Source organism: Agrilus planipennis, unplaced genomic scaffold, assembly GCF_000699045.2.
Source record: "Agrilus planipennis isolate EAB-ADULT unplaced genomic scaffold, Apla_2.0 scaffold180, whole genome shotgun sequence".
Lineage (NCBI taxonomy): Eukaryota > Metazoa > Arthropoda > Insecta > Coleoptera > Buprestidae > Agrilus > Agrilus planipennis.
In genome coordinates this window covers 101,489-128,510 of record NW_020442427.1, presented here as the reverse complement: position 1 = coordinate 128,510, position 27,022 = coordinate 101,489, and the positions used below count along the sequence as shown (strand labels likewise).

General features: G+C 36.9%; 1 protein-coding gene and 1 long non-coding RNA gene across 5 annotated transcripts in view; one reads left to right on the top strand and one right to left on the bottom strand.

The window, feature by feature from the left end:
* The window catches only part of LOC108740569, a 123,119-nt gene that overhangs the window by 39,406 nt on the left and 56,691 nt on the right, over positions 1-27,022 (top strand). For both annotated transcript variants that reach the window (XR_001938362.2, XR_001938359.2), the window contains exons 2-3: positions 2,583-2,655; positions 17,985-18,040. This is a non-coding gene — a long non-coding RNA (uncharacterized LOC108740569). The remainder of the gene's footprint in view (positions 1-2,582; positions 2,656-17,984; positions 18,041-27,022) is intronic.
* The window catches only part of LOC108740568 (gamma-aminobutyric acid type B receptor subunit 1), a 172,165-nt gene that overhangs the window by 97,895 nt on the left and 47,248 nt on the right, over positions 1-27,022 (bottom strand). For all 3 annotated transcript variants that reach the window (XM_025980234.1, XM_025980233.1, XM_025980232.1), the window contains exon 6: positions 25,359-25,601. In XM_025980234.1, coding sequence (XP_025836019.1) covers positions 25,359-25,601 — 243 coding nt within the window. The remainder of the gene's footprint in view (positions 1-25,358; positions 25,602-27,022) is intronic.

The following is a 27,022-nucleotide window of genomic DNA, read 5'->3' as shown; positions in this document are numbered from 1 at the left end:
TCAGGCTGACATGGACATACACATCTTTAGTGGCCCAGTGGCACGACTTAGAGGTGTAGACCATTGCTTAGCATTCGGGAGATCGCCGGTTTAATTCCAAGTCCGTCTGCCTTGGTCCAAGTTTGACTTAGGCAAATGCTGGGGCAGTAATATTCTACAGATATTCTTTCCTTTTCTTCTGTCATCATTTCATCCATCTCATCTTTTTCACTCGAACCACCATCTACCCATTTCCACGATTCCTGAAAGGAGACTGAAAAAGGCTTTCCGGTCTACCTTCCAGCGTAGTCCGGAGGGACTGCCCGCCCATTAGCATTACTGAGTGGTGGGAATAAAACACCCAAATGGTTTTGTTTTTATCTGTCGTGTTCTATCTTCTTCACTTTAACACTGCGTTTATCCCTCGTAAGCCCTTCCACATTCATAGAGCATCTCACAGATACCAACCGAACTCAGAAGGTCGAGTTTATCCTACACCGGTTTCAACTTTTCTTGTGTCCTCGAGGTAGCCGCGAAGATAGTTTTTACTCTACGTTCCAATTCTCTCTCCTTTCCTGTGGGCAGTTGCATAATCTTGTGGCGTGGAATTCTGATCCTTTTCCTTATGTGACATCTTCACAACCTGTCTGATCTCCCTCCTATCGTAGCCGTTAGCTGTAAGCAGCTTCTGCAAATGTTGAATGTGATATTGTCCATGGCTATGTTGACAAATGTACTTAGCGCGATGTACCAGAGTTTTTATGATGCTCCTCTTCGGTCGTGAATGGTGGTATTGGGGTTGGATCCAAAATATCTGACGGTAATATTCTAGGGACCAACCCACGATCGATATGCATTCGTGCGTATCGCCTACGCCGTACTTTTCTCTATATTAACGGACAAGACCTGTTTGGATGCGTTTTCTTGAGGTAACGGTTTGACTGAGCAATCCATCCTGTCTTTGTACGGAACTTGAAGGAGAGGAAGACATCTGTCTTCTTCTGGCTCCATACTGAACTTAATGCTTTTATGACGGCCGTGAAGTTCATCTATAGAGGAGCACAGTAAGGAGCCAAAAGACGAAGAAATCATCCATATAGCGCAGATAGATGGTCGGATGCAAGGGGGTTATAGCGAGAGTGTATTGTTCAAGGTTATTTAGAAAAAGGTTGACAATAACTGGGATGAGGGGATAGAATAATTACCGTTGGTTCTAATTATGAGCTGGTGTAAGAATTAATTTGTGTATTTTCATAGTTTTCATTTGATTTCACCGTATTACTACATTTCTTTGCTGTTGCGTCTTTCGAAATTTCTATCCCTCTTTCAGATTCACTGCATGAACCGTGAAAGAACGCGTGTAAGTAACAAAGGACGAGGGCACATCTAGATTAGGTGGACGATTGCAAAAAGTAGGAAGCAGTCTATTAGAAAGCACGTATTCGACCGATGTGAGCAATCGATATAACAAGTTTTTGCTCGCTGTCCCTAATCTGCTAAGAAGTAGGTTAATGCGGGAATTTTTTTTTGCTTTAGGCCAGCCTGTAAGCCACAGTTTAGGCATCGGAATCGGTTCAACGAACCCTTTAATAAATCGCAGGAATCCTCTGATCGATGGTCGTATGCATTATCCCGATTAAAATGAATAATAATCCGAATAGCTTTCCGTTGAAAGTTATCCCGAGAGTTATGAGCTGACATCATAACTTATTTCAAAGATAACATAACGCATATGACGCTGATAAGGGTGGACCATTATTCATCCTTATTTATTTAATCGATTCTATAGAAGCACATTTTTGTTTAGGTGTTTTTCTCTATGATTAAGTCAACGTGCACAATATTTCCTAAAGGAACCTCTTGAACATTAATAAATCCACAACTAATATAGGAAATCTCTACAGATAGATGCAGCAGGCTCAGGTTGGGCGCTATTTTGTCGAAACTGTCTATGGTGAGCTGATGGGAACCAATAAGTTTGAAATTGCCTACACTTTATATTTGAACCAAATTCAATGAAACTGCAAACATAGAAACGTATCTGGTTGGCATCGGTAGCATGAGTTAAAGTTAAAGTTTGACTCTGTTCAGTTCGATTACCTAGGCATTCCACGTAACTCAAAGCAATTTCTAAAAGTTTGCTCAATGTTCCGCTAAAATGTAATATTACTAGTTTCATGTTTGCAGCTCATAAACCATAATTTCTATAGAGTTATATTGCATGATGTAATACATCCAATTTCTCCGCGATATACAAAATATAATCCAGCACAATGGACACGTCTTACATGCGAACACCTGCAAGACGTAGAATATTATTTCTCAAACATGTACGAAGAGAATATTATCCATGTAATCTAAATATTCTAGTAAATTAAGGTACCTATAGTAAAATAATTTACTGGAAAAGAAAATTTTAAGTAGGTATTCTTATATGATAATAATAACATACCAAAGACCCAAAATACTGAACAGAAACAAATAGACGAAATCCAAAAATTTAAATATCAAAAAACAGAGTCCGGTATTCCTTTGTTGTCCTCATTTTTTACTGTATCAAAACATTCTACACCTCCTTTTCATGGTGGTATTTATTGTTCCAGATTGCAGCTACTAATACTTCTGGGACTACCAGATCCTTGGCTAAATCCACAACAATATTGACCCATTTCAAAGGTAAGTTTTTGTTTTTGCATAATATCTAATTTATGTTATTGCACGTGTTTCCAAATTAATTACTCTTAGTTACTACTAGACTTTTACCAGACAAGAGCCAATTCTGTGGATGTTCATGTTAATGATTAAAATGTCTTAATGAGTTAAATATATTTAATATTGTAATAAATTTATCAGTACCGAAACTTTTCTTCGTTATTTCCACATAATATAATAAAATGAGAATGCGTTAAACGAAAAGGGTTAAATTATAACGCGCGTGCCTCTCTACTTTTCACTAGTGGAATGCGCGGGGTGTGAGGAGTTCCGTTTCCACCAGCCATACGTATCGAATATGTATTGATTAGTGCAAATTCGATCTCCCACGTCATTTTTTATTTCTGTTCTAAGTTTAATTGCCTCACCGTCAAGTCTTGTCGTTTGCATTTTGTTCTCGTAATAGCTCCTTTTGTTGTGCATTCTTTATAAATTGTATAATTTTAATTAGTATCCTTTTGTAGATTCCCAAAAAGCTAAAGGACCGGCTTGTAAAATTATAATTTCTTTTGTATAAACATGTCTTTAATTTTCTATAGCTGTTTGTATTGCAGCTAACTAATTATGAATGAATCCCAGCTACCTTGTACGAATTATTCTAGCGACTGAAAATTAAGTTGAACTGACGGGATTCTTTTGTCACTAAAAGAAAAACAGAAACGCTGTCGAGGAAGCTTTTCTCTAGCCCCGTTAACTCCGCATTTTAAATAACAAGTGATACCGCGCGCCACACCCTTTTGTAGATACTTTATTCTTCAGCTACGTTAATTTAAATTTCAGTTCGTGCTTTTGTAGACCGTAAAATGCCTCCTCAACCGACACACAAATGAGGTTACTGTTAAGGTAAATATTGTCGGTTAGGGAAAAAGCCGGGAGCGTATGAGTTTCGAATTACACTTTGAATTTATGTATTTTAAAAAGGCTGAAGAATTTGATGAAGTACCTTCTTTTAGGTTATGTTTATGTATGTAACGCATGAAAAACGCAATGATTATAAGTTTGTACCAAAAACATATCGAGGAAGTGTTTGATTATGGCCATCTTGTGGTTGGTTAAGAAATTATTTCTAGCATAACCACCATTTTTATCTGGAATCACGTTGGTACATATGACACGGAGAGGAGGGTTAAAATATTCAGGAATAGATTAATATTGCACAAAAAGTAAAAAGTATTATATCAGACTTAAGTTGTTTAGTGTTTTCTAACGACTTCAAAGAAAGAAGGTTCTCAGTTGGACTGTAGCTTCTTTTGTGTGTATGCAACACGATATTTTCGTCAGTTGTAATTAATTGACTGTTTCTTATTGGATAGGTAATATCTCAAGGGTAGTCCCGTATAAATTTGGAAAACATTCCATCTCTAAGGATGGAAAATTGGGAAATGATGAAAAAACTACTTGAAGAGATTACATAACCTCTAATCTCTCTCATTTGTGTAGTCCTATTTTGATTTATTGACTTTCTAGTTAGTATGAAACGTCTTTTATTATTATAAAAATGGCATTTGAAGATTACACAATTGGAATCGAACTGTTGTTTTACGAATACATATCTACCGCCGTATGTATTCGCACATATATGTACATATATATGGGACATGGGACGTGAGTGTATATATAAGTAATGAAATTAGTTAGCTGCTGTAACACAAACGGTTGATTAAGTAAACATCGATGGAGTGACGTTCCATATCCCTTCTAGTTAACGACTCCACTTCCAACCAAACATTTATTCGAAAGCTCCACATCGACATTGGTATAACTTTTACGCAACACACGTATGCCGTTAATTGATTAAGCCGGTACCTACCTGCGTGTGTTTGGAGTCTATTCGAATATGCAGGATGAAGATTTATGCTGTAGAATTATGGAGGAATTGTACGGACTAATTCAGAAAGTGATGGCATCAGGGTAGTCAAATAAGGTGAACGTAAGTCATGTCATGTTTTTGATATGGTGTATTCCACTTAAAAACCAAATACAGGTTGCGCCATGATAAATTCCATGATTTGGGAAGTAAAAATCAGCTTTAAATAGTACATTACTTTAATGGCGACATATAATATTGATACATTGATTGAACCTCTCCTAGAAGTTCTCCATGTGTTTCAACTTGGGCGGAATTGTATAAACTTCGTGGACTAGCGTCTCTTTAAGGCATTCCAAAGTTTGGGGGTGATGTTGGTTTATGATGGCTTTGAGGTAGTTTCAGAGAAAGAAATCGTATGGTGTTAAATCTGACGCTTTTGCATAATTCTGTTAAAGCTACACATGCATTTGTCCATTCTCTACGACAAGATACCCAAATTTAGCAAATCGCTAGTTCCAATAAACTCCTTAGCATAGTTGTGCATCTGCTATCGATAGACTCATCATTGCCTTTCTCCCATTATTATCTATGAGCTCCCTAAATCGGGATGTCCTCTATGCCGAACCCTGAGTATGCATGGATGGAAGCGGTAAGGAATGAGAAGGTACTAGAAAGAGCAAATGAAAAAAGGGCGTTATGGAAGTCATCAAGGGAAAAGAGGGATAGCTGGATATGGATTTTCTAACTCATGAGGAGTTAGTTAGAGATAAATTGGAAGGAGAACGGAAGTGAATAGGAGCAGAGATAGACATAGACAAGATTACCGTTCATAAATGGTTAGGGATGGTGTAGTGTTAGGGAAATGCAAAGATTGAAGATTTGTGTAGGTTTGGAGGCGTATGTCCCGTATTCAACCGGATTGACGATCACAAGTTGATGAAGATACAAAACATGAGTCCATCTAAGAATATCTGTCAATCCAAAGATTTTGAATACAGTATACAGAATTTTGATGTAAAGGAAAATCTATTACTGATTTAGTACTGAAAAGAATCAGTAAATTCTGTTGTTCTTTTTTCCTTTCGATGCTATAGACTTTGCATAGCAAGCCATTGTAAAAAATTTTAGCAGTCCGTTCGCTGTCCGCATCGAATTTGTGCCTTACGGCACAATCCGTCGCTGTATAAATATGGGATAAAACTTCAATACAAGGAAAACTTCAGCGCTGCGTGGAACGCACAGCAAGAAATCTGCTGGCAACCAGCCAATTTTCGATTACCCAGTGTCTGAGATATTATTCTACTGTTTCTCCTGTAAAAGAAATTCATTTTTGTTAACGAAAAATAACAAATGCGCTTAGTTAACTAGTACGAAAATTATTCATCCTTACTTTCCTATTGATTGACAAATGAATTATGGGAATAAAAAGTGTAGATGGAATAAGAATCTACAAATTTTTTTTTCAAAAAAAAAAATTACTTTAAAAGTTATGGAAAAAAAACTTGAAAATGAGCCATTTTTGAACAAATTCACTGCAATCTGCTTGCTTCCACTGCTGACCAATAGCTTAAAGTCTCTTCTCGATCAGAGTTCTGATTTCCTTGACGCCACTGCCCACCACTAATCTTTCCGAGACCCTAGCTGTGTGCTCTACCTGCCATCATTATCCTAAATCTGACGATTCTTGATTAATATGGAGGGTGCTGCGCATGCCAGACATCATCATCACAAAGTCGTCAGTCCTAAGACTGGTTGGATACGCTCCTCCACTATTTCCTCCCCTGTGCTAATCTTCGCATTTCACTAAAACTAGAAGATCCAACATCCTTGACTATTTGGGAACAGTAATTTAATCTAGGTCTATCCTTATTCCCCTTAACTCCTGTTTCTGCCTCTAATATGTCTCAGACTATGCCTTCATGCCTGAGAAGGTATCCTACCAATCTCCCATCTCGCCGATTTTATGTTGGCTTCCATAAAGTTTTCTGTTCTCCTATTATTTCTAATACCTCTTCATTTCTAACCTCCTCTATTCACTGTATCAGCAAACAGAATTTCAATGGAATCCGTCAACTTCCTTATTCCGATAACTCCAACATAGAAATTCATTAATCCTGGTATGAAGTGCGACTTTGAATTTGTTGAAACTCCTTGGGAAGAAGATCTCATCTACCAGAAAGCCCCGAGAACATACAACTACAAAATGTTCTAAACTTATGTAGTTTAGATTGAACAAATTTATGGTTTTGAGGTGATCATTTCATGGTTTTTCTCTCCATTTTCATAAATTTCCTCTTTATATCATCAGAAACGCGTATCCATTTGTTCCGTAAAAGCAGCGCCTTCAATTTCGCAATGAGAACAATTTAGTTGCCGTTACCTTGCAGGCGGTTTTGTCAGAGCTAAAAGTTTGTCGTTCCGCAATTTCATTTGCTCTTCGAACACGACGAAGAAAGAAAAAAATAGAAGAGAAGGAAAACGCTTATATATTGTAACATATATCATGCTGTTTTGGCGAGATGACAGACATTAAGAAAGGCGGCTGCGGTAAAAGTAAGAAAATGACAAATGACTGTATCTCCAATTTCGTCAGTCACATTTTGCAAGAAAATGGTGAAGGAAACGTGGCGGCATTCTGACACCTCAGAAAAAAATGGCACAATAAAATAAATTTCGGAAATGGCCGTTAGTGTATGTCGCATATCCCTTGTATTTTTGTTTTCTCATAGTAGAAACCACAGCAAAATAAAAAAATGTTTGCCATCCGTTTCAGATCATTTCTTGAACACCTACACTTTAGTGCTAAACGAGAGGGTAGTGCAGAAGACGTTCTTTAGTTTTTGTTTTAGGAATCAGAGACATCAGCTGGAAAAAATTGGATGATAAGAACGAAATGAAGACAGATGAGAAATGAAAGGTTATCTGAGGAATATTCGTACCCCAGTGTATGCCTAAATGATCCGAGGTCACCACAGAAGAACATGGACTGGGTCAGAGGAACCCGGATTAGAACCAATATACTTTGATCTTACCCTAATGCAAAAAAAGCAGCATGTTACTTAGTTTTAGGCGTGGTTCAGATTATTAGCGTGTTGTGATATGTGATATGATCTACATCGGAGTACGGAATAAGAAGAAGCTTCGTATGTTGTGTAATTCATTAACAACATCAAGAATTTTTACTTAAATGATGCCTACGCTCTGTATGGATATTACCATCAAGTCCTATGGTTTTCAAAAGATAAGTGCATTTCGGGTCTTATAAACGTGCAATATTATTTCATGAAAATTCAGAGATGATGGATATTCATAAAGCATTGTGTAAAACAAACGAATGTGAAAGAACGATGTGTTGAACAAAGAAACTTTGTTGGCACGTTTCCAGCGTACAAACGAAATGCGGTTGTTTCTTCTGTGAAAAATGGGAAAATCTAACAAACATTAACATCTGGGCAATTAGAATACATCTCCTTCATACCACATTACGTCAGCTGCATTGAATATCAAATTTAGCGAAATGTGGAGAGTCGACTTGAGCTTACTTTATAATTTATGCTAGCGTAATTAGAAATAAAGGGAATGACTACTGCTGACCATCACGTTGCAGTATATGAATGTGAATAAGTATAACATGACCTAATAGTTCATTCGACAAGTTGATTGGAAATCAGGACTCAAACTACGATTTGAATTGCTTTAGATCAAAATCTGTCTTTCATGAATTCAGACTTCAACAAGACTCTCAGTAAGGAACACATTCAAACGTCAATAATTGTCAATATACAGGGTGTAACTGGAAGAAGTGCGGAGCTTTGGAGGGTGTTAACTTGATGCAGCATGGAATCGCATGATTCAAAAGGCAGCGCTGTTAAGGGTCAAGAAAATTTATAGGAAATCCACAACAATTTATCCGATTCTGGGCGCGGTATGACAGCGTCATGTACAACAACTAGACCTGTTTGATTTGGAGAATTGTGATAAGTGGATAAGAGCAACAAGAACAACTTACCAACATACACATTCTACTTCTCCTTTTCATTATTCACTTCAATAGCACCCCCTTCTACTTTTTCCAGTAGGAACCTTGACGATTACGGAGAAACACCTAGAGCATTTTGACTGGAATACGCTATAGCAACTCAAGAAATCTACACTGTGATCATTATGATACATACAAATCCTAAGGTTTTCAGTTTTCATGATTTGTACATACATTAATTTAAATTCCATGTAAGCACACAAATTAATTCAAGCAGCTATTTTCCTATCGTTATGAGAATCAACTGAGTTATTTGGATAATTCTGTAGGCCCCGTTAGATAAGGAACACTGATCTAGAATCATATTAGTGAATTACAATGTTTATTAGTTTCCATATTAAACTGTAGGCTAATTTCGCTGGGGAGCAATCTTCGCTAATCTCCACGGTCTCTCGGGTTATCGACGATATGACTCCCAAGATCAATTAATTCAATAACTGATATCCTCCAAAGATTCTGTCACTGTTTGTGCGAGTTGACCAGGCAAGGTGAATTATCCAACCTGACGGCTAACGCATCTGCTTATTCCTTTCATTGCAACGATTCTGTTATCGAATTTTTCCGATAAGAATGACGACGGAAATTGAAAAGCTAATAAACTGTACTTACTAAAGTGTACCGTTTCAGGCATTATTGATTTTAGAGCGAAAATATAAACACAATAAAAACACCCACGAAAAATTATTGGCAACTGTTATATAGGGTTGTTCGGAAAGTCATTTCGTTTTTTCCCGACAGAGGATTTAATGCATAATTTAATTGTATTCTTTTGCACCCAACTTCACATTTAAGCCGTATAATTTTTATATGCTTTGAGAGCTCATATAGCAAGGCTTGTATGTGAAAAATTCCAATTAATTCTACGCAGTGGTTTTTGGTTGGTGCCCTTTTAAATATGGAGAGCGATAAGCAGCTTTTCGACATATCTTACTGTTTTACTACAGAAAGGGTAAAAATGCTGTTCAAGCCAGAAAGAAATTGACTGATGTGTATGGAGGTGTGTTGACAGTACGCCAGTGCCAGAACTGGTTCGCAAGATTTCGATTCGGCAATTTTGATGTCGAAGATGCACCACGTTCAGGAAGGCTGGTTGAAGCTGATAAAGACGCGATAAAGGCATTAGTTGATGTGAACCGGCGAATAACAACACGTGAGATCGGATTGAGGTTAAATTTATCAAATTCAACGGTTTATGACCACTTGAAAGGCCTGGGATTATCCTCGAAGTTCGATGTATGGGTTCCCCATGTTCTCACAGAGAGAAATCTGTGTCGCCGCATTGACGTCTGCGATTCGCTTCTCAAACATCACGAAAATGATCCGTTTTTGAAGCGCATCATTACTGGGGACGAAAAATGGGTTGTATACAACAACGTCAAAAGCAAGAGGTCATGGAGCAAAAAAGATGAACGGGCCCAAACCATTTCCAAAGCCGATATTCACCAAAAAAAGGTGATGCTGTCTGTTTGGTGGGATTTTAAAGGAATCGTTTTTTTTTTGAGCTTTTACCGGATAACACAACGATTAATTCGGAAGTCTACTGTCATCAGCTGGACAAACTGAATGATGCACTTCAACAGAAAAGGTCAGAACTAATCAACAGGAAAGGTGTAGTGTTTCACCAAGACAACGCGAGACCCCACACAAGTTTGGTCACTCGCCAAAAGCTTTTACAGCTTGAATGGGATACAATGCTACACCCACCATATTTTCCAGACCTGGCACCATCGGATTATTATTTGTTCCGGTCACTCCAAAATTTTTTAGACGGTAAAACCTTCACCTCAAATGAAGAGGTCCAAAACCTCCTCGATCAGTTTTTTGCCAGCAAAGACCAACAATTTTATGAGCGTGGAATTATGCTACTACCAGAAAGATGGCAAAAAGTGTTGGACCAGAACGGTCAATATATAATTTAATAAAGTATTTGTTTATTATACGAAAACTGTCTTTCATTTCCACAAAAAAAACGAAATGACTTTCCGAACAACCCTATAGGTACTTTAATCATTTCTTTTTCGAATTTTATATCCGTCGAATTTTAAATGTATTTAAGTCGAGGTCGTGTCCGATCACCCTTACGTCCCTTACGTCCCTTTGGTCACAAAAAAAATGAAAGATCTTTTTTGATATTGAAATAATATTTAAAGAATTTCACGTAATAGCAACTGCGATAGAATCGTATTTAGAAATAACCGCTGCTAAAAAGGAAAATTTGTTTAAAATCGATATCAGAATAGAATGGATGAAGCTAAGTTACCGGGAATGAGTTTTTCTTGCTCCGCTTTACAATTATACAAACATATAAAGTCGTTCTTTCAATCGCAGTGATTCTTTTCGTTCGAAGAACGTCAAATCGATTTGCATAATCCATGAATGATTGTAAATACAATGCCATTGAAATCTGCACAGAAAGTATATTATCGTGAAAGCGGAAAGTTGATGCGTGCCTACGCTTCTATCTTTGCAGATAAAGGTAAATTATGTGAAGCCCTTTCTCAAGAATTATCAAAATAACCGACTAATTTATCACTTTCGGTAGGATTTGTTGCAGTTCCAGACAAGATTATGGAGCATTTGAATATAAATTGGACCCCGACGAACGACGGTCTGTTTAAAAATAATATGAAATACGTATTGTGGTCAAAGTTCTTCAATCCTAGGGACGTTAATCCTTCGAAATATCCCCTGATCTGTATTAATGTGTTATTCAACCAAACCGTTCAAGTAACATTTCATCTTCTCGAACTACTTGTGAACAGAGTAAGGGTTATGATACTGTGACGACTTTCACTGCTATATACTGATATTCCATTGAAAATAATGATAGTGATTTTGAATAGACGGACTGATTCAATGAAAACCATATTGGTGTTAGAAAATATGAGAAGAACGGTCAATAGAGGGACTGATATTTTGTAATTTAAACGTCTGTTTTTGTGTGTTGATATTGCATTACTTAAAATCTTCATTCAAATGATTTGTTTTTTCTTCTAAAACTCGAACTTCCTTTAAGTGGAACAGTTGAAGATGGCAAATGTTAGTTCGACATACAGGGAAGCTTATTGTACAAGAAATAGTTAACAACATTGACCTTTTTAGTTTCACAGTTTCTGCTTTCATTTAGCAATTCATGATTGTAAAAATTGGGTATAGCCAATGACATTAAATGAGTTGATAATTCTGGAAAATATGAATGTTTTTATTGAATTTGGGTTATTGAGTGTTCTGTAATGTGTATGTATTTTCCGTGATGAGTTTTTTGGACGCGTTACTGAAAGTTAAACTGAATGCACTGGGGCAATAAAAAGACCTTAAAGAGCCCTCGAGCCCCGTAGTGGGTTCAAATTGAGCATATAGCGGCAGTGAATGCCGCAACGAACGTAGCACTCAGCTAATGCAGTGTGCTTCGCCAATGGAAATGGTGCGATGGTGATGATACACAGAAAAACAGTGGAAGCAAGACCGTTCGATGCTCGTCAGTTTTTATTCTTTCAATGATACTGCTCTAAAAGCTCACTAACTCAGTCGACTATTACAGATAGGAAAATGTGTGCCTTTTTCCATCACGATGAAGTAATATTGATACGTGTGTGTGTATGTGTGTGTTCTACAATGTACCTACATGAGTTTTTGAATTTTTATTTGTATAAAAAATAGTAAAAAGAAGCACTCGTGTATGTAAATAATAGAAGTATTAATTTTATTTATTTATTTAAGTAATGTTTCACAAAGAACTAGAACAAGAATCTTCAAATATTATTAATAAAACAGAAATGGATGCTGTGTTCTCTTCCGGGCTTTTTGGTCGTGGTCCGTAGAATCTTGCTTTTCCAGACGTTTCGCCGTTCTTTGCTGACGGCATCATCAGTTACGACTTAGCACCCGCCCAGTCACCGCTGAAAATGTCGTCAGCAAAGAACGGCGAAATGTCTGGAAAAGCAAGATTTTACGGACCACGGCCAAAAAGCCCTGAAAAGAATACAGCATCGATAGACGCCGGCCGTGAAAGCCTAAGAACTACAGTAAAACAGGAATGAAAGAAATAGCTACTTGTAAAGATTTTGAAATGTTTATTTAGGTTTTCGATAACTTTTTCGTTGATGCTTATAGAAAACAATCGGCTTTTATTTACTTTGAAGACATCATCATCATAATACGGACATCAATCCAAAGACTGGCTACACATATTAGACATTATTATGTTTTCCGGTCTTCTCGGTTTTTTGCTGATGTTATTACTATATTTATTCGCAATAACATGCTTTATAGGAATGTTATTTGATTAATTTGGGGCATTTTGATACGTCTGTCATGACATGTTTCCTTGTTGCTTGTCAAAAGGTACTATCTAATGACTAAACCTTGACATATAGAATACTCAACAACGTCAAACAATCGTCTTCATTCTACTATGGATTCCGGCCGTGAAAGCCTTTGTTCTTAAATCGTCTTTCTTCAAAATCAGAAAGGAAGTCTCAATACTTATGTCAATAATTTGAACAAAAAATATCAGCTAAGATCAGATTTAATTAGTGTCAACAATTTCTTTCTGGCATTTCAATTTCTTTGTGATAATGGCTAATTAAGTTGGATACGAACCCGGTTTGGTTGGACAAACACAGGTATCTCTCTTTCAATTAAGTCTATTTACCTTGAACCACCTGCACGACAAGTCGCTTGTTATATTTTCGCAAAATCAATTCCGATGAACGCGGAAATGTGGCGTGGAATTTTATAGCATTTTGACGACTGTTTCCAATTTCGTGCACACGTAAAAGATTTTACGATATCGCAACAAACCGGAGTGAAATTAATGATTGCTAATGATAACGTTACAAGGTTACTATACGTTTAATATTATCTATAACAAATGTAGGTAGCTACAGTAAGAAACCGTTTTCAAACACAATTATATAACAAATGGCTGTCTTTAAGGTTTTCAATTTGACTAAAAATCTGGCAAAGCAAGAATGATTGCGCTGTACGTATCATTTATAATTTCAATTTTTGTTAACCATAATAACTGTAAAATGAGAGATTATACCACTGGCATAGCCTATTCGAATCAATCGTTTTCAACAAAAAGCATCGATAAAGCTGTCAAACTTTGACTTCGTATTTCGGAGATAGATCTCGACCAGTTCAATAATGTAAAGAATGCCGCGATTATCCAGATAATTCATTAGTTATGATAATAAAATGTCTAACTTTTTTGGAACGTGGTATTTATTATGGTTTGATAGCGACAAATAAAAAGCAAGTTCCAGTTTATTAAATGATAACAGCAGTGGGTGTACGAAATAGAGGAAACAAGAGTTAATTGGTAACCTTTTCAGTAAATTACACTGTAGCAAATCGTAGGGGTCATCAGACCGAAAACTGCAGTTACTGAAAATTGCAAATCAATTCGAAGTTCAGTTTGTTTCATGACACTTTTGATTAATTAGCACAAATGTTATTAAGTAACAAACGGTGGGTGGATCGATACTTTTTTTTCGTTGTAACATCGTCAATGCATATGTGCACATACAATTAGTCAGTAACATTAGGTATGGTTAACTGCAAGATGGATAATTAATATGAGGCCGTAGTAGATAATCAAATAAACGAAGACTCGTCCAGGTGAAACAAGTCCAATACAGGCCATAAAATTTAAGGACTCTCCAGTTTTGCGATGATAATGTCTACATAAGAAGTGAATACAACACGTACAATTGTTTCTAACTACGAACAATTTAATTGATTTGTCTGCAATATACTTTGTTCATCATTTAACATAATGCTACCAATTTGATAAAAAGAAGTATTATTCACTTAGAAAATACGAAGATTAGCTTAAGACAGGAAAGAATGGAGGTACGTGTCCAACCACTCTTAAGACTGACGACCCTATGATGAATATTCACTTGACAGTGTGTATTAGCATACTGTTTTTACATAAAAGAGTACTCATTTCATTAGATTGATGATGTGTTCTGGTTGGACTATTATTATTATTGTTTCGTGGCTCTGTAGATGGAGAATAAATTGTGATTTTTTCATTATCCGGCTCGAAGGACCAAATGTTCCGTGACTCCAAAAGCGAAGAATAAGTTGTAATCAACTTTATTTATAACATTTACACACATTAAGGAAATAAAAAACGTAAACATATGAATCCCAGTGTTGGACATGATATTAATGACATTTTATCGACAATAATAACCCCTTCTACGTATATACACCGATTAAAAGTTGATAAAAAGGTAAAATACATAGCGACTAAAACAAAGCTACGATGGCTAAGTACATTAAACAACTGTTATTTAAGTGACTATGAGAAAGACGTATAATTTTTGTGAATTTGTTTACATAATAATGCCCAAATAGCAGCCAAATACGTGTAACATGCGTATATGTAAAATGTTGTTTGACATGCACCAGTTATACATACACACATTGTTTGCAATGCTTAGTTTTTCAAGTTAGCTCCAATAACATAAAATAGATACCTATTATTAAAAGCAATACTTTGTAATACATTCAATTATAAAATAATTTACATTATAACGTGTTTGCTTTGGCAAATTATATTAGTAATTGGGAATCATGTCCGTTGAATATTACATTCCATTTGGATGGCTGTCGTGCTTTTCACTACAATCAGGGCACAACTATTTATTTACCATTACGGATGCATACATATGTGTTGCTACAACCAACTACATATGCAGTAGCTGCATACGTACATTGTATTTATTGATTTGTACCAACATACATACGTAATAAGCACCTTTGTATGTCTAGTTGGCTCGGCTATGTTGGTATCATCTCTCCGTAAATATGGTATGAATATTTTGCTGTAAAGCTGATTGATTCCACTAGGTCGTGATTAATTATATTGTTACCGAATTTCGAATAACGAATGCATTACCTCTAGATTCAATCCGGGACTGCAGTGAATTTTGAGTTGGATGAACAAACAACAAACCCTAACGTAAATTCACACACCGTACCGTCCTCATGCCTTGCTTCTGCCGTACCCTTTCGTTGTCCATCACGTTGAAGTTATGTGGAAACTGTCTCAACCGCTCACACACATGATGTTAGCCTGATTTGCCCCTACCATGGGGCTGTCAGGTTGCTTCTCGAATAATCAGATGTTCCACAGACCACGGCGGTCGCAGCTTTTGTTTAATTGATACTTTTTGGGGTGTACTGATGTTATTCTGATTCGGATCTAAAGACCGTCGTATATTGGAGTTGCTTCCTAATGCTTCGCAAACACTAGTAACGGATTATTTTTATGCGTGATTGTGGGAAGGGGGCGAAGCTTGCTCCAGATTAATCAATCGTAAAATGTCGGTAGGTACCGCTCGAGTGTTCCTATGGATCGGATTCCAAATCTGGTTGAGTCTGATGGTCTATTCCTTGTTCAAGTTCTCCGGAAATTTTAGGATTTCGATGACCTCTCCTATCATTCTACTATGAGCAGTATCCTGGTCAACAGCTTGCTTTGTGCTCCTTGAGTCTCGTTCCCATCGATGTCTTAATGGTTTCTATGTAGACTTCTCCGCATGAACAGGGTGTGCATCAGAATTCTGAGACTAAAAGGGGGTCCTTTTTGTCCTTTGATGATCTTCTGAGCCTTCTTTTCAAAGGTTTGAAAATGATTCTGAGATCGTGTCTCTTCAGGACTCCGACAATTCGGTCCGTAACCTTTGGAACATATGGTGGACATGCTATAGAGGCAGTGCGTCGTTCTTTGATTTTTGGTACCTTTAATCACTTCATTGATTTCTCGATCTCCCTCTTTTTCTAAACATTCGCCTCAAAGGCGGTCTTGCAGTGTTCCAGTTCCGCCAGGAGATTTTCCGGTTCTCAAATCCTTCTAGCTCGTTCAGTTAATGTCCAGATGATGTCATACTTCTGGCGTGGATGGTGGTTGTATAAGGTGTACAGATACCTTTCCATGTGTGTACATCTTTTGTATACCGTGTGGTCCAATTTATTGTCTCGTTTCCTCACTAAGAGGCCCAAGAGATGTTGATCCTTCTCAGTCTTCATGCTGACCTGGATGCTGGGGGTCTGTTCAGGTGTTGGAGGAAAGTCAGCTTAACCATTCCATGTAGTTGGTTTGTACTCCGAGGTCTCGATTGCTTCTCAAAGTGTTCCATGAAGAGATTGGCTATGACCGAACTTAGTGAGTTGCTCATTGCTACTCCATCTACTTGCTAGTAGAAGTCCCCCCCTACACATGAAAAGCTTACAGATGTTGATAGGGGAGATCTTAGTTACTTAGTCAAGGCACCGTCAACGGTACCTCTGTGAACAACGAGACGACGTCGAAGCTTACCGGGATGTCTTCCGGTGGAACAGCTTCCGTCCTCAGAATACGCTTTTGGCTGTCTTCAAGTAGTGATGATAACTTGATGAGTCGTTTAACAAGACGTAGTCTTGCTTGAGTTGGGTCTTTCTTGAATGGTTTGTAGCCTTCCAGGTTCAAGAGTTCCTCAATCTTCCTGTTAAAGTTTTCGATCTTTAGAAGAACGGTTGAATTTCCTTTGTCGACTAGGAGTATGATAATATCTTCATCCCTGTTTAAGCTTAGCAGTGCCAGTACTTTATTCCTCGTCAGATTGCTTCTAGGAGGCTTTACCTTCCTGAGGATATTGGTCGTCTCGATCCGTTTTCCTTCTGCGTCCTCCTTCTGTGGATGCTTGGTAGCTGCTTCTGTGCTAGAGATGATGTCTTCAAACGGAATGTGGCAAGGAGTGATTGCGAAGTTTCCTTCTTCGGCTAGCACTATCGTCTTCGTGAGCATCCCCTCCGTCAGATTGACCATCAAGACTTCGTCTTCGAAACTAGCATCTTTTAGAAATTCTCGTACTTCCTGATTTGCTGCTCCCTGGTACTATCCAGTACTGTCAAGTGCAAGCTAAAATGTTTTTCATGCGTCTTCGCCAAGCCACGATGCGTGCTGTGGATTGGTTCTCAGAGATACGCCTTCTATGTCCTGGCATAGATCCTGTTAGCGTGTGCTGGAGTCCTGGCAGCGGCATAAGAACGTCAAAGTAGTGAGTAAGTGTGCCTTTCACTTCTTTACTTTGTCCAGTCGATGATACTGCTTACATGTCTCCTCCTCGTAGAGCCGTCAGACAAATTGCTAAACGTTTCGCTAGCATGAGTGGCGGGCTTCGTCAAAGGTCCTTCTATCTCCGATGCTGGATATGGACCGGCGATTTCTCCTGCGCAAGTTGTATGTTGTATTCCGAGTACCTTTACCAATTTGGGATATGTTCCGTTTTGGTTATTTATTATTTACTGCACAAGTTTAATAAAGGAAAAATAGTAAGTCGATATTAGATATACCCACATAATTGAATCATCAATTTGAGCTACCCCGAACTTAATTACAAACGTAGATTAGTTTGGTAAATTAACAGAGTGCTTTATTTTCAGATGCTCTCCAGTTTAACACCGTTTTTCGTGACTGAAAACTGTTTGCCGTATTTGGGGTAAGTGGTTAATTCAATATTTGTTAAAACCTCTATTTTTTTGCGTGATCAAGTCTCTATTACATTAGCCCATTGCTTCAAAAAATCCATTTCATACACACAACTTCATCAAACAACTTAGGTACACTGAGGATTTACAAATGCGACATCGGTATATTATATATTGGATGTTCACTATATATATTGAAAAATTTGAAGAGGTTGTTCTCTGAAATATTATAGGAATATTTTGTGCTTAATGATTTTTTGTTTATTAAATGTTCATGTGAAGCTTCCTGTTGTTCTACATGAAAATCGGCTTAATGGGCTATCTATCTGTAGAACTATCAATAGAAGTAACTTAGATGTCAAGTTCTGTTTACACAATTTTAGTTTAACAGAACCTATGGTACCCGTACCTACCTCTCATAGAGTGAGAGAGAGTGGTAGCACTAATAGAAAGCGGCTAGGTCAACTTCAGGGCAGTGGCGTACGCTAGCTACGACTCTGTACTGCAGGCCGGTTTTTCGTGATAAAAACAGTTTTTAATAAAGAGCACTTTTGTGAATGCATACCGCTTTTATTACACCAAATAGATAGAAACGAACGACGAAGTTTTAATTTGATTTTCTTTGTACCTGCTACGTATTTTAGTTCGTAGTCGGAGAAATTTTAATGTTTTTCGCTGAAGCGGAGAAATTTATGAATAAACAGCGAGACGCACTAGCGAGATTGTCATTATCACAATTTCGTCAGACTCAAACTGTAAAGTTTATATAAGAGGAATACTTTGCATCAGTGCTGTACACGGTGGTTTGTATACCTAATGAATATTAAAATTTTGTCAAATAGAACCTAACGAACCGTACTACGTCTGTTTGTCACATTTGTGTCAACTGACAAAAGCATTAACCAATTATATACCTACTTCCGGCGTACATGGCTCTAGGCATTGACAATTGTATTAGGTACAATGGAATTATGCACGTACCTATCATTGTTTGTAGTCGAAAATGATTCTAATGAATATTCAAAATCGACATGAAGGTTTTATATGAAATTTCTTTATCTAATGTAAGACGGTATACAGTTATAACTTTACTTCCGGCATATGCAACTGTATAGGCATTGAGTTAAGCAGTAGTTGTCGTGTTAATTTCAATTACAAAATTCTTTTCATTCCTGAAGTTCATATAAAATTACTTGAAAAGTCCTTAGCTCTAAACTATTTGATACAAGATGCAATAAAGAAGAAATAGTAAAAATCACGCATTTGTTTGATGATCTTCTGGGCTTTTCTGCCGTGGTCGAATCCTGATTGTAGACGTTTCGTCATGCTTAAGTATCTTCAGTGTTTCACGATGTATGATCGGCGGCTGAATGAATTGAGATATAGATGAAGACGTAATCTATTAAGATCTGCATCATCAATTAGACACCAACCGTGAAAGTCTACGAACTAACGCATTGGTTTGTTATTTTCTTATACTTAGATAGATATCAAGCTCTGTATAGTTACCTATCGCTTTTAGTTCTGTACGAAACTCTCAAACAGAGTTATTTATATACATGAATCAAACTCAAAATCAATACACAATAGTTATGTGTACGTCAACGATGTATTGTAATCCAACCAAGCAGAAGCCACACGTCTCTATTCAATTTTCAACATTTCTTTATACACTCCGTTGATTCCTTTGGACTTTGAATTACCCAAGTAATCGTGAACGAATATTTTATGTAAAAGCTAAACGGGAGTGCAACCTCGAAAAGTTCATCGTATATTTTATGAAAGACCTGGAAAGTATGGAAAAGTCGAAAAACGCTTCTTAACAATATCTAAAGAATTTCAAAAGTTTTATATTCACCTGATGTTGAAAGAACCAACTTTTTATTAACGTTAACTACAATGCGTACTTCGATTATCCATTATTAACACTAAAATGTGACGTGCTCCCAATAACCGAAATTTACTAAGAAAAATTGTAATAAAAATCTAAAAATAATTACCAAATGAGCCCAAACTTAATGGGACTACTATCACCCATTAAAAACCACCTTTCAACTCCATAATCAGTTTGGCTCAATTGTAGCGCCATGTAGCACTATTTAGATTGACGCCGATTTTGCTCCTGAAACGATATCGACGATCGCAGTCATACAAAATTAAAATATTAAACGTGTTGACGGTTTTCATGTTTAGTAAATTGAGTTGAATTGAGAATAAGTTGCAGAAATGCTCCACTATTTAAAGAAATGAAATATCACCAGAAGACTCTGGAAATATCTGAATAGCGGAACTTCCTGTTGGAAAGCATTGTTGGCTCTTCCGCTTGGACATTTCTGTTGACATAACGCTATCATCAACTATTATAATTGTTGCGTTTGAAAATAGTTATTATTAATTATGGAATTGAATCGGTAAGCAAGAAAGGTAACACGTTTTCACCTCCCTAACTCGGTCCTGGTAGTTGATTGCTCTCTCTCCCGAATCTGAATGATGATTTAGTGTTTTTACGATTGCTAATTGACCTACTAACTGTGTGATAGGTTAGATGTACCTACTTACCTACCTACTGACCTTGTCCTAATGATCTAGATTGAAAATTATGGATACTACATACTTAACACTATTAGAATTGTCAAACTTTGATGAACCAACTAATCTAAAAGCTGAAATTGTAATGGTTAAAGCTTTGTGTATCTATAAAATCAGAGTTTGCTGAAAATTCGAAGTAGTTTGATTAGCTTCAAACTGCAAAATAGGGTGATAATAATTTACAAGCAAATCAGAGTTGCAAACTTCAAAGCAACTCAATTCTGCTTCAGGAAGCTTAAGATCCTTCCATTCTGCTTCCAATTTGAGTACTGCCGTAGGTGGAGCGACCGATCACCGCCTGAAGCTTGAAACAGTCTATTACGCTATTTGTTTGTTTCAATAACTAATCATTAGAATTCGAACTGTCGTCGTTCCAGTTAACGTTGCATCTTGTCAGCTTATTTTCAACGCTTCAGGCCTCGGTAGTTATAGATCCATCCAAGTTTCTTCTGTAGGTAATTTATCGAGAATGTTATAGCAGTACCTTCAGATCAAATATGGGTTTCAACGTTCTTACTAGTAATTTATCTGATCACGATTTCGACCCAATCACCCATGAATGCCGTGTCGCAAATCCAACTTAACAGGTACCTACTTAAAAACCTTTGTGGGTACTACAGTTAGTGGAAAATATTTATAGGTAGATGGCGACATATGCTCTCAATTGGTTTATCCTTACGTTTTTCATTTACCTTTCTTTGCCATACTCGTTTTAATTATAGAATTTCATCTTTAGGTACTTCATTAAACGCCTCTTTTGCCGATAACGCTTCTAACCCTCTATTTCGATAACAAAAGGGTAACTGTAGTTAATACACCCTAAAAATTTTTCCATCATCTATTACGTCATTGCGCTATGCGCTGCAGCGGTCGTTATCGTTAATGAAGATCTGCAGGTAGTCGCGGTATTATCTCGGGCTTTAAAGCAAGGTAGCCATGAAAAGTATCAGATTTCAGGAAATAGCGGCAGTAGCAACGGCGACGGCCACGTCCGAGTACGTTGTTGATTAAAGTTCCGACGATTTTGCAGAGAGGGAAATACTATGAACACCGTACCTACCGTTCAAATAAAATCCAGCGCAAGCATTACCGCTAACGAGCGGGAAATTCGAAACTCGAAATCTATACCGTTGAACAAACAATTTCGAGGGATAGGAAGAGACCTCCGGGCGGTAACTACGGCGTGATATTTCATCTTTAAAAGTATTTTAGTGGCGATCAAGGCAGCCAACATAAAGAACAAAACTGCCGTTGTACCGTCGTTTATCAAACGATTGGACCAGGTTGACGTGATGGTCCGGTGCTGGACGATCGAACGTTTCGATTACATCGCAAAAAAATAGCGATTACTTCCTTCGTTTGACAAAAAGTACCTTGCCAAAAGATTTACGGCACATAAAATGTGGATCCTACGTTATTAAATACTTATTACCCAAATAATAATAAAAAAGAATCGCACATGTTTTACGGCCAATCTTGGCAATTGTGGTACCACAAATATAATAGTCACTGTTTTTGATGACTCAATTTTCTGAAATAAAATACTGTTATAAATCAAAGCATATACGAAAGAGTACAAAACTGATGGAACTACAACTACTATTGATAATACGTACATATAATTTGGCATTAACAAAGATGTGTTTCAAGCAGAATAAGATAGATACTTATTTCTGAATTCCATCCCTCTAACTGGAACAGGTTGTTGGGAACAGGAAAGAATTACACAGCTGCAAGTGTATGCTAGGAACAATTCCTAGAACTTATGACCCCATTAACGTTTTATGGACGGTACGAAATCCTTTTCAGTTTGAACAAGCAATAAAACAATACCGTAATGTACTTGATCGCAGATTCGAAAGTAAATTAAATTTCAATACAACAGCTCCAGATGTTTTGTAACCGTAAAGAATCAGAAACATCTTTTGATGAATTGGTAGTTTCTGTCACTATCACACTTTATATGTTCATGTCATAGGTCCTTTATGCAGTCAGTTCAAAATGGAGGACCTTATTAGAGGACATTCATAGCAATGTTTAATTCCACATTGACCTGCTTTTCGCTTGTCTTATTGTTTGAGGACTGACTTTTACGTTATAATGAATGAAGCATTTTAACATAAATAATTCAAGCAGAATGCCGTTGAAATAAATATAAAGTTGTTTTTGTGTTTGAAATATTAAGTAAATATTTAATTGAATGAGTAGCATCCGACCTCTGCTAGCATTTCCCTCCTACTTTCTTTCTTTTGAAATTAATGTAGTGTTCTAATTTGCTTTTGAATTGGTAGAGTACCTTCCACGGCTCCGGATAACGCTGGCGCTTTTAATGGCAATAAATTTTATTCCACCGCCGTTTCTTCGGCTATAACAGCTAGAACGAACAGCAGCTGTGAGTTTCACGACGAATTGAAACAAAGATATCTATTTGTACATCGTTTAGAAAAAGTGTTGTAAATTTATGCGCCTTCCCGTACCGACAACTAGTAAAACATCGAAGACCATCACAACGATCATCTACAATGTTAGAAAGGCCACAATGTGAAGTCTGTGTTGTGTTTCTTCAGTAGATATGGTACGGCAGTTCTAGCGGACAATCCCTTGTTTTGTTTTTTTATTCCTTTTAACCTCCTTTACTAACTCCGATTCATAGGGCCCATTACGCAGCCGCTACTGCCTGGTCTGATTTCCAATACAGTTTTTCATACCGCCTTCAGATATTTTTGCTACTGCTTGCATTTTTTGACTAAAAAAATACTGTGGATGTAGTCAGGCTCGATTCGCAGTAAAACGCTCACCATTGTTGGTCGACCAACGGAAACATGGGATTTTTGTGCCAGAACCGGCGTAGTGTATCTACTTTCTTCAAAAATTTACCACTGCACAACGCGTTCCTAACAATCGATATTAATGTAGTTATGATGAGGTATAATAGACACGTAGCAATATCAAAAAAATGTTATTAACCGCAGATGTCATTCCAAAAGCATAAAGTGCAATTCTAAACAACATAATAATAACTGAGAATCATTCATCAACATCATAATAAATGTCAATTCTAATAATAAAAGTCAATGGTCTAACTTTTAATATTATTATTAGGTACGCTTAATGTTTTACATACACATACAAATATGTTATCCATCGCCGACCATCATAAAAAAGCTAATTCGTGGTTTTCACATTGCTTTATAATTATATTTATATATTTATATGAAGCTTGTAAAAAATATAACATTGACTGGTTGTTATTAACGAAAAAATACAACACCTGCTTCTGTTTCGGTTATTATTTAGTGTGGAAAAAACCGTTTCGTGTTTATTTTTTCTTAAGGAGTTTCATTAATCACCCGACCCTGTAATTTATCTTTGTACTAAATGTGGCAGGCTTACATGCCAAATAAATTTGCTAAAATACAGGAGTGAAGATTTATGATTGCTTTATTTTACAATTATTAAGAAACTGCGCATGAAAACAAGAGTGAACCATATTTAAAGTAGTACTGACAGAAAATCAATTTCAATTGAAACTATTTTTGTGTATTACAGATATCATTTTTGACAGAGTTACTCATTTTTGATTAAATAGGGAATGCTGCAATCTATTAAATCATTCAGACTATCAGTCCGAAGACTAGTTCCACACGTATCCCCACCTCCCGTTTTGAGTCAATCTTCGTATTTCTTGAAATCTAGAGCAGTCTATATACATCTTTATCTATTTGCAAATAGCAATCTAGGTCTACTTTTACCCCTCTCAACTCCTACTCATACTTCCAATATGATCCTATGAGGTGCGTAGTTAAGTAGACGGGGTACTGAATCATATCGATTATCTGTTCATCAGCACCATACCAGTTTTGGCCTTAAAAATGTCTTTCTATATCATTCTTTACCTGAAAAGATTGGTTAGAATACACCCGCTTTAACAACAACACGAAAAGTTCTTGTTGAAAACCTTCTACAATTGTCGTAAATCCACAAACATACACCCACTTTTGCAGACATCTGAAAAGTATGATATTTATACAGAAAATTCAAATAGGCCCACTGACATTTTCCGCCAATTTTAGAGTGTTATCAACAAGAGCAAAGGGGTGTGTTCTGACGTCTTCAGCTAAAGAATGACATAGAAAGATGTTTGTTCTGAGGGCCAAAATGAAATATGATGTTGATGGACAGATCATGGACATGATCTAGTACCCCGCCTACTTAACTACTAAGGTATCTTGCCAACCTATCTCCCTAATTGTTATTGATATCCATAAAACCCTCTGTTCTCCTGTTCGTTATAATATCTCCCCATTTGCAATGTTTGGATGCGTACAATATTTAACGTCGTCCTATAAAACCACATCTGAAAAAATTTTAATCCTTTCTTTTGTGCAGCGCCCACCATCCACGTTTCACACTCATTAAAAGTGATGCTCGAATCATACCTATAAAATCGATTTCGACTTTCCAAATTAAGCGATTTGGAGCACATAAGCGTATCTTTTTGTTTAAATGTAGGTAATTGACCTGCCTTATTTTTTGTTGTATATCTCTAGCGCCTTTTTCACCCTGAAATATCTGATACCCTGATGAAAATGAAAAAGCAGTTACTTCTTCTCTTTTATTTATATTTATTAGTTTTAACTCTACATTTACATCCCTTCCATACGAATGTTTTTGTATTTTCCGTTACGTGGTGGTATTTATTTTCATTTAAGGGTGTTGTTAGAGGAAAGGTTTGCTTACCTGGGAATCGTTGCTGTGTAATTTGAGTACATAGCCGGGCAAGAGGTCCTTTCGTTTGTTAACGTCCTCGAGGGCCAAATTTGCGGCGGGTTCGCATGCCTGGCCGCCCTGCCATCCGCCCTTTCCTTTGATGGGAAAAATACCACCGATATGTAAAACGTTGCTACCGTCGCCATCAAAACCCCGCAGGGATACCGACCCGCTAATGTGTAACAACGCTACCCCAAACCATACTCTCCAGTTCTGAAACAAGAAAAGGAAGAAAGTTTATTCTCTCAGGAAAATACAATAGTGCATAAAAAAAATGAACACATGAATTTAAAAGATATTGTTTTTAATTTTTTTGCCTATTGGGGAAGTAAGAAACAAAAAAAATAGGAGGGACAAGAAAGAAGATCAAAATCATTTAGAAGAAGTTCGAAATACAAAGCTTATCCTCAATGTAAATAATATGTAATTTTGATCCTTGTTTATCTTTTGAAAGGGTATTTGCCGTAATTGTTTAGCTTCGTCACAGTTAAAGTAGTTCAAATCACACTTCATTAACTAAACGATGTCATTTTCATTTCCAATTTCCTGCTTTGCAAATGGTTGCCATATCATCACAACCACACTCGCATTTCTAAGTTACCTTGAGGGTATGCAGTTACCGTTTCGTTATTATCCGCGCAATCCAATTTCCACTAGCAATTTCTATTTCTTGTCGAGCTGATAACGGTATAATGTTATTATTGGAAATAGGATTTGAAAAGAACACAAAATTTTACTTAGTTATGTGCGATGTCAGAAACGACTACGCCAAAATTCCAATCCAACGTGGCGTTTTCGATATAAAAAGGAAAAGAGAACGCGCCAAATTGAGATAAATTGTTGAAGTATTGAGTAAAACGAATTCTCCATCTCGAAAATGATTTATTCAAATGAACATTAACTTTTTTATCGTGACTGATGCTTTCTACAAGTAAAGTAAGGCGGTTACAATTCGGTACTACGCAGGAAAACGACCACTAATTGCCGTTTCGGCTTTGGTAAATGTCTTCTTTTCTAAACTGTTTATGCAGCTTAATGAGTTCTTCCGGCCATGATTAATATTAAAGGTAATGTGCCGTTTCCTTAGATACGCCCTCTTTAGGAAAACGATGAGTCGATTTTGAAGTGAAAATGCGCGAACGGTTAACGGCTGGCGCTATAGACATATTCGGCTAAATATGCCTTTAAAAAACACGTGTGAAGGATCAAGGATGAAAGCTGGTCTTTATCAATATAAAATACTTTTCCATGAAATGGTCTCGTAAATTAAACAGAGAATTAAAACTGATGATCAAGTCTAAACTCCTAGGTGCACGATGATGAAGATGTTATTAGTATAGGTACGAAACCTTAAAAAGATGTCCACCCCACCTACAGGAGAGCTGCTCAATTAACCACTTCCATTATGTAAGTGCAGTAGAGGATCTTGTATTCTCTTTGAGTGTACAAGTTTGATTTTTGAGCTATTGCACTAATTGATTGCAAAATGAAAACATAAGAATATGCTCTTAATTCGTATATAAGAAAGTTTTATTGGTCTCTCAAGAAAAAACAAACAATCACTTCTAACTTTTTATCTTTGCTATGAAAATCACTTATAACCTCTTTCTTTCCAAGTGTCATTTCCCGACTTC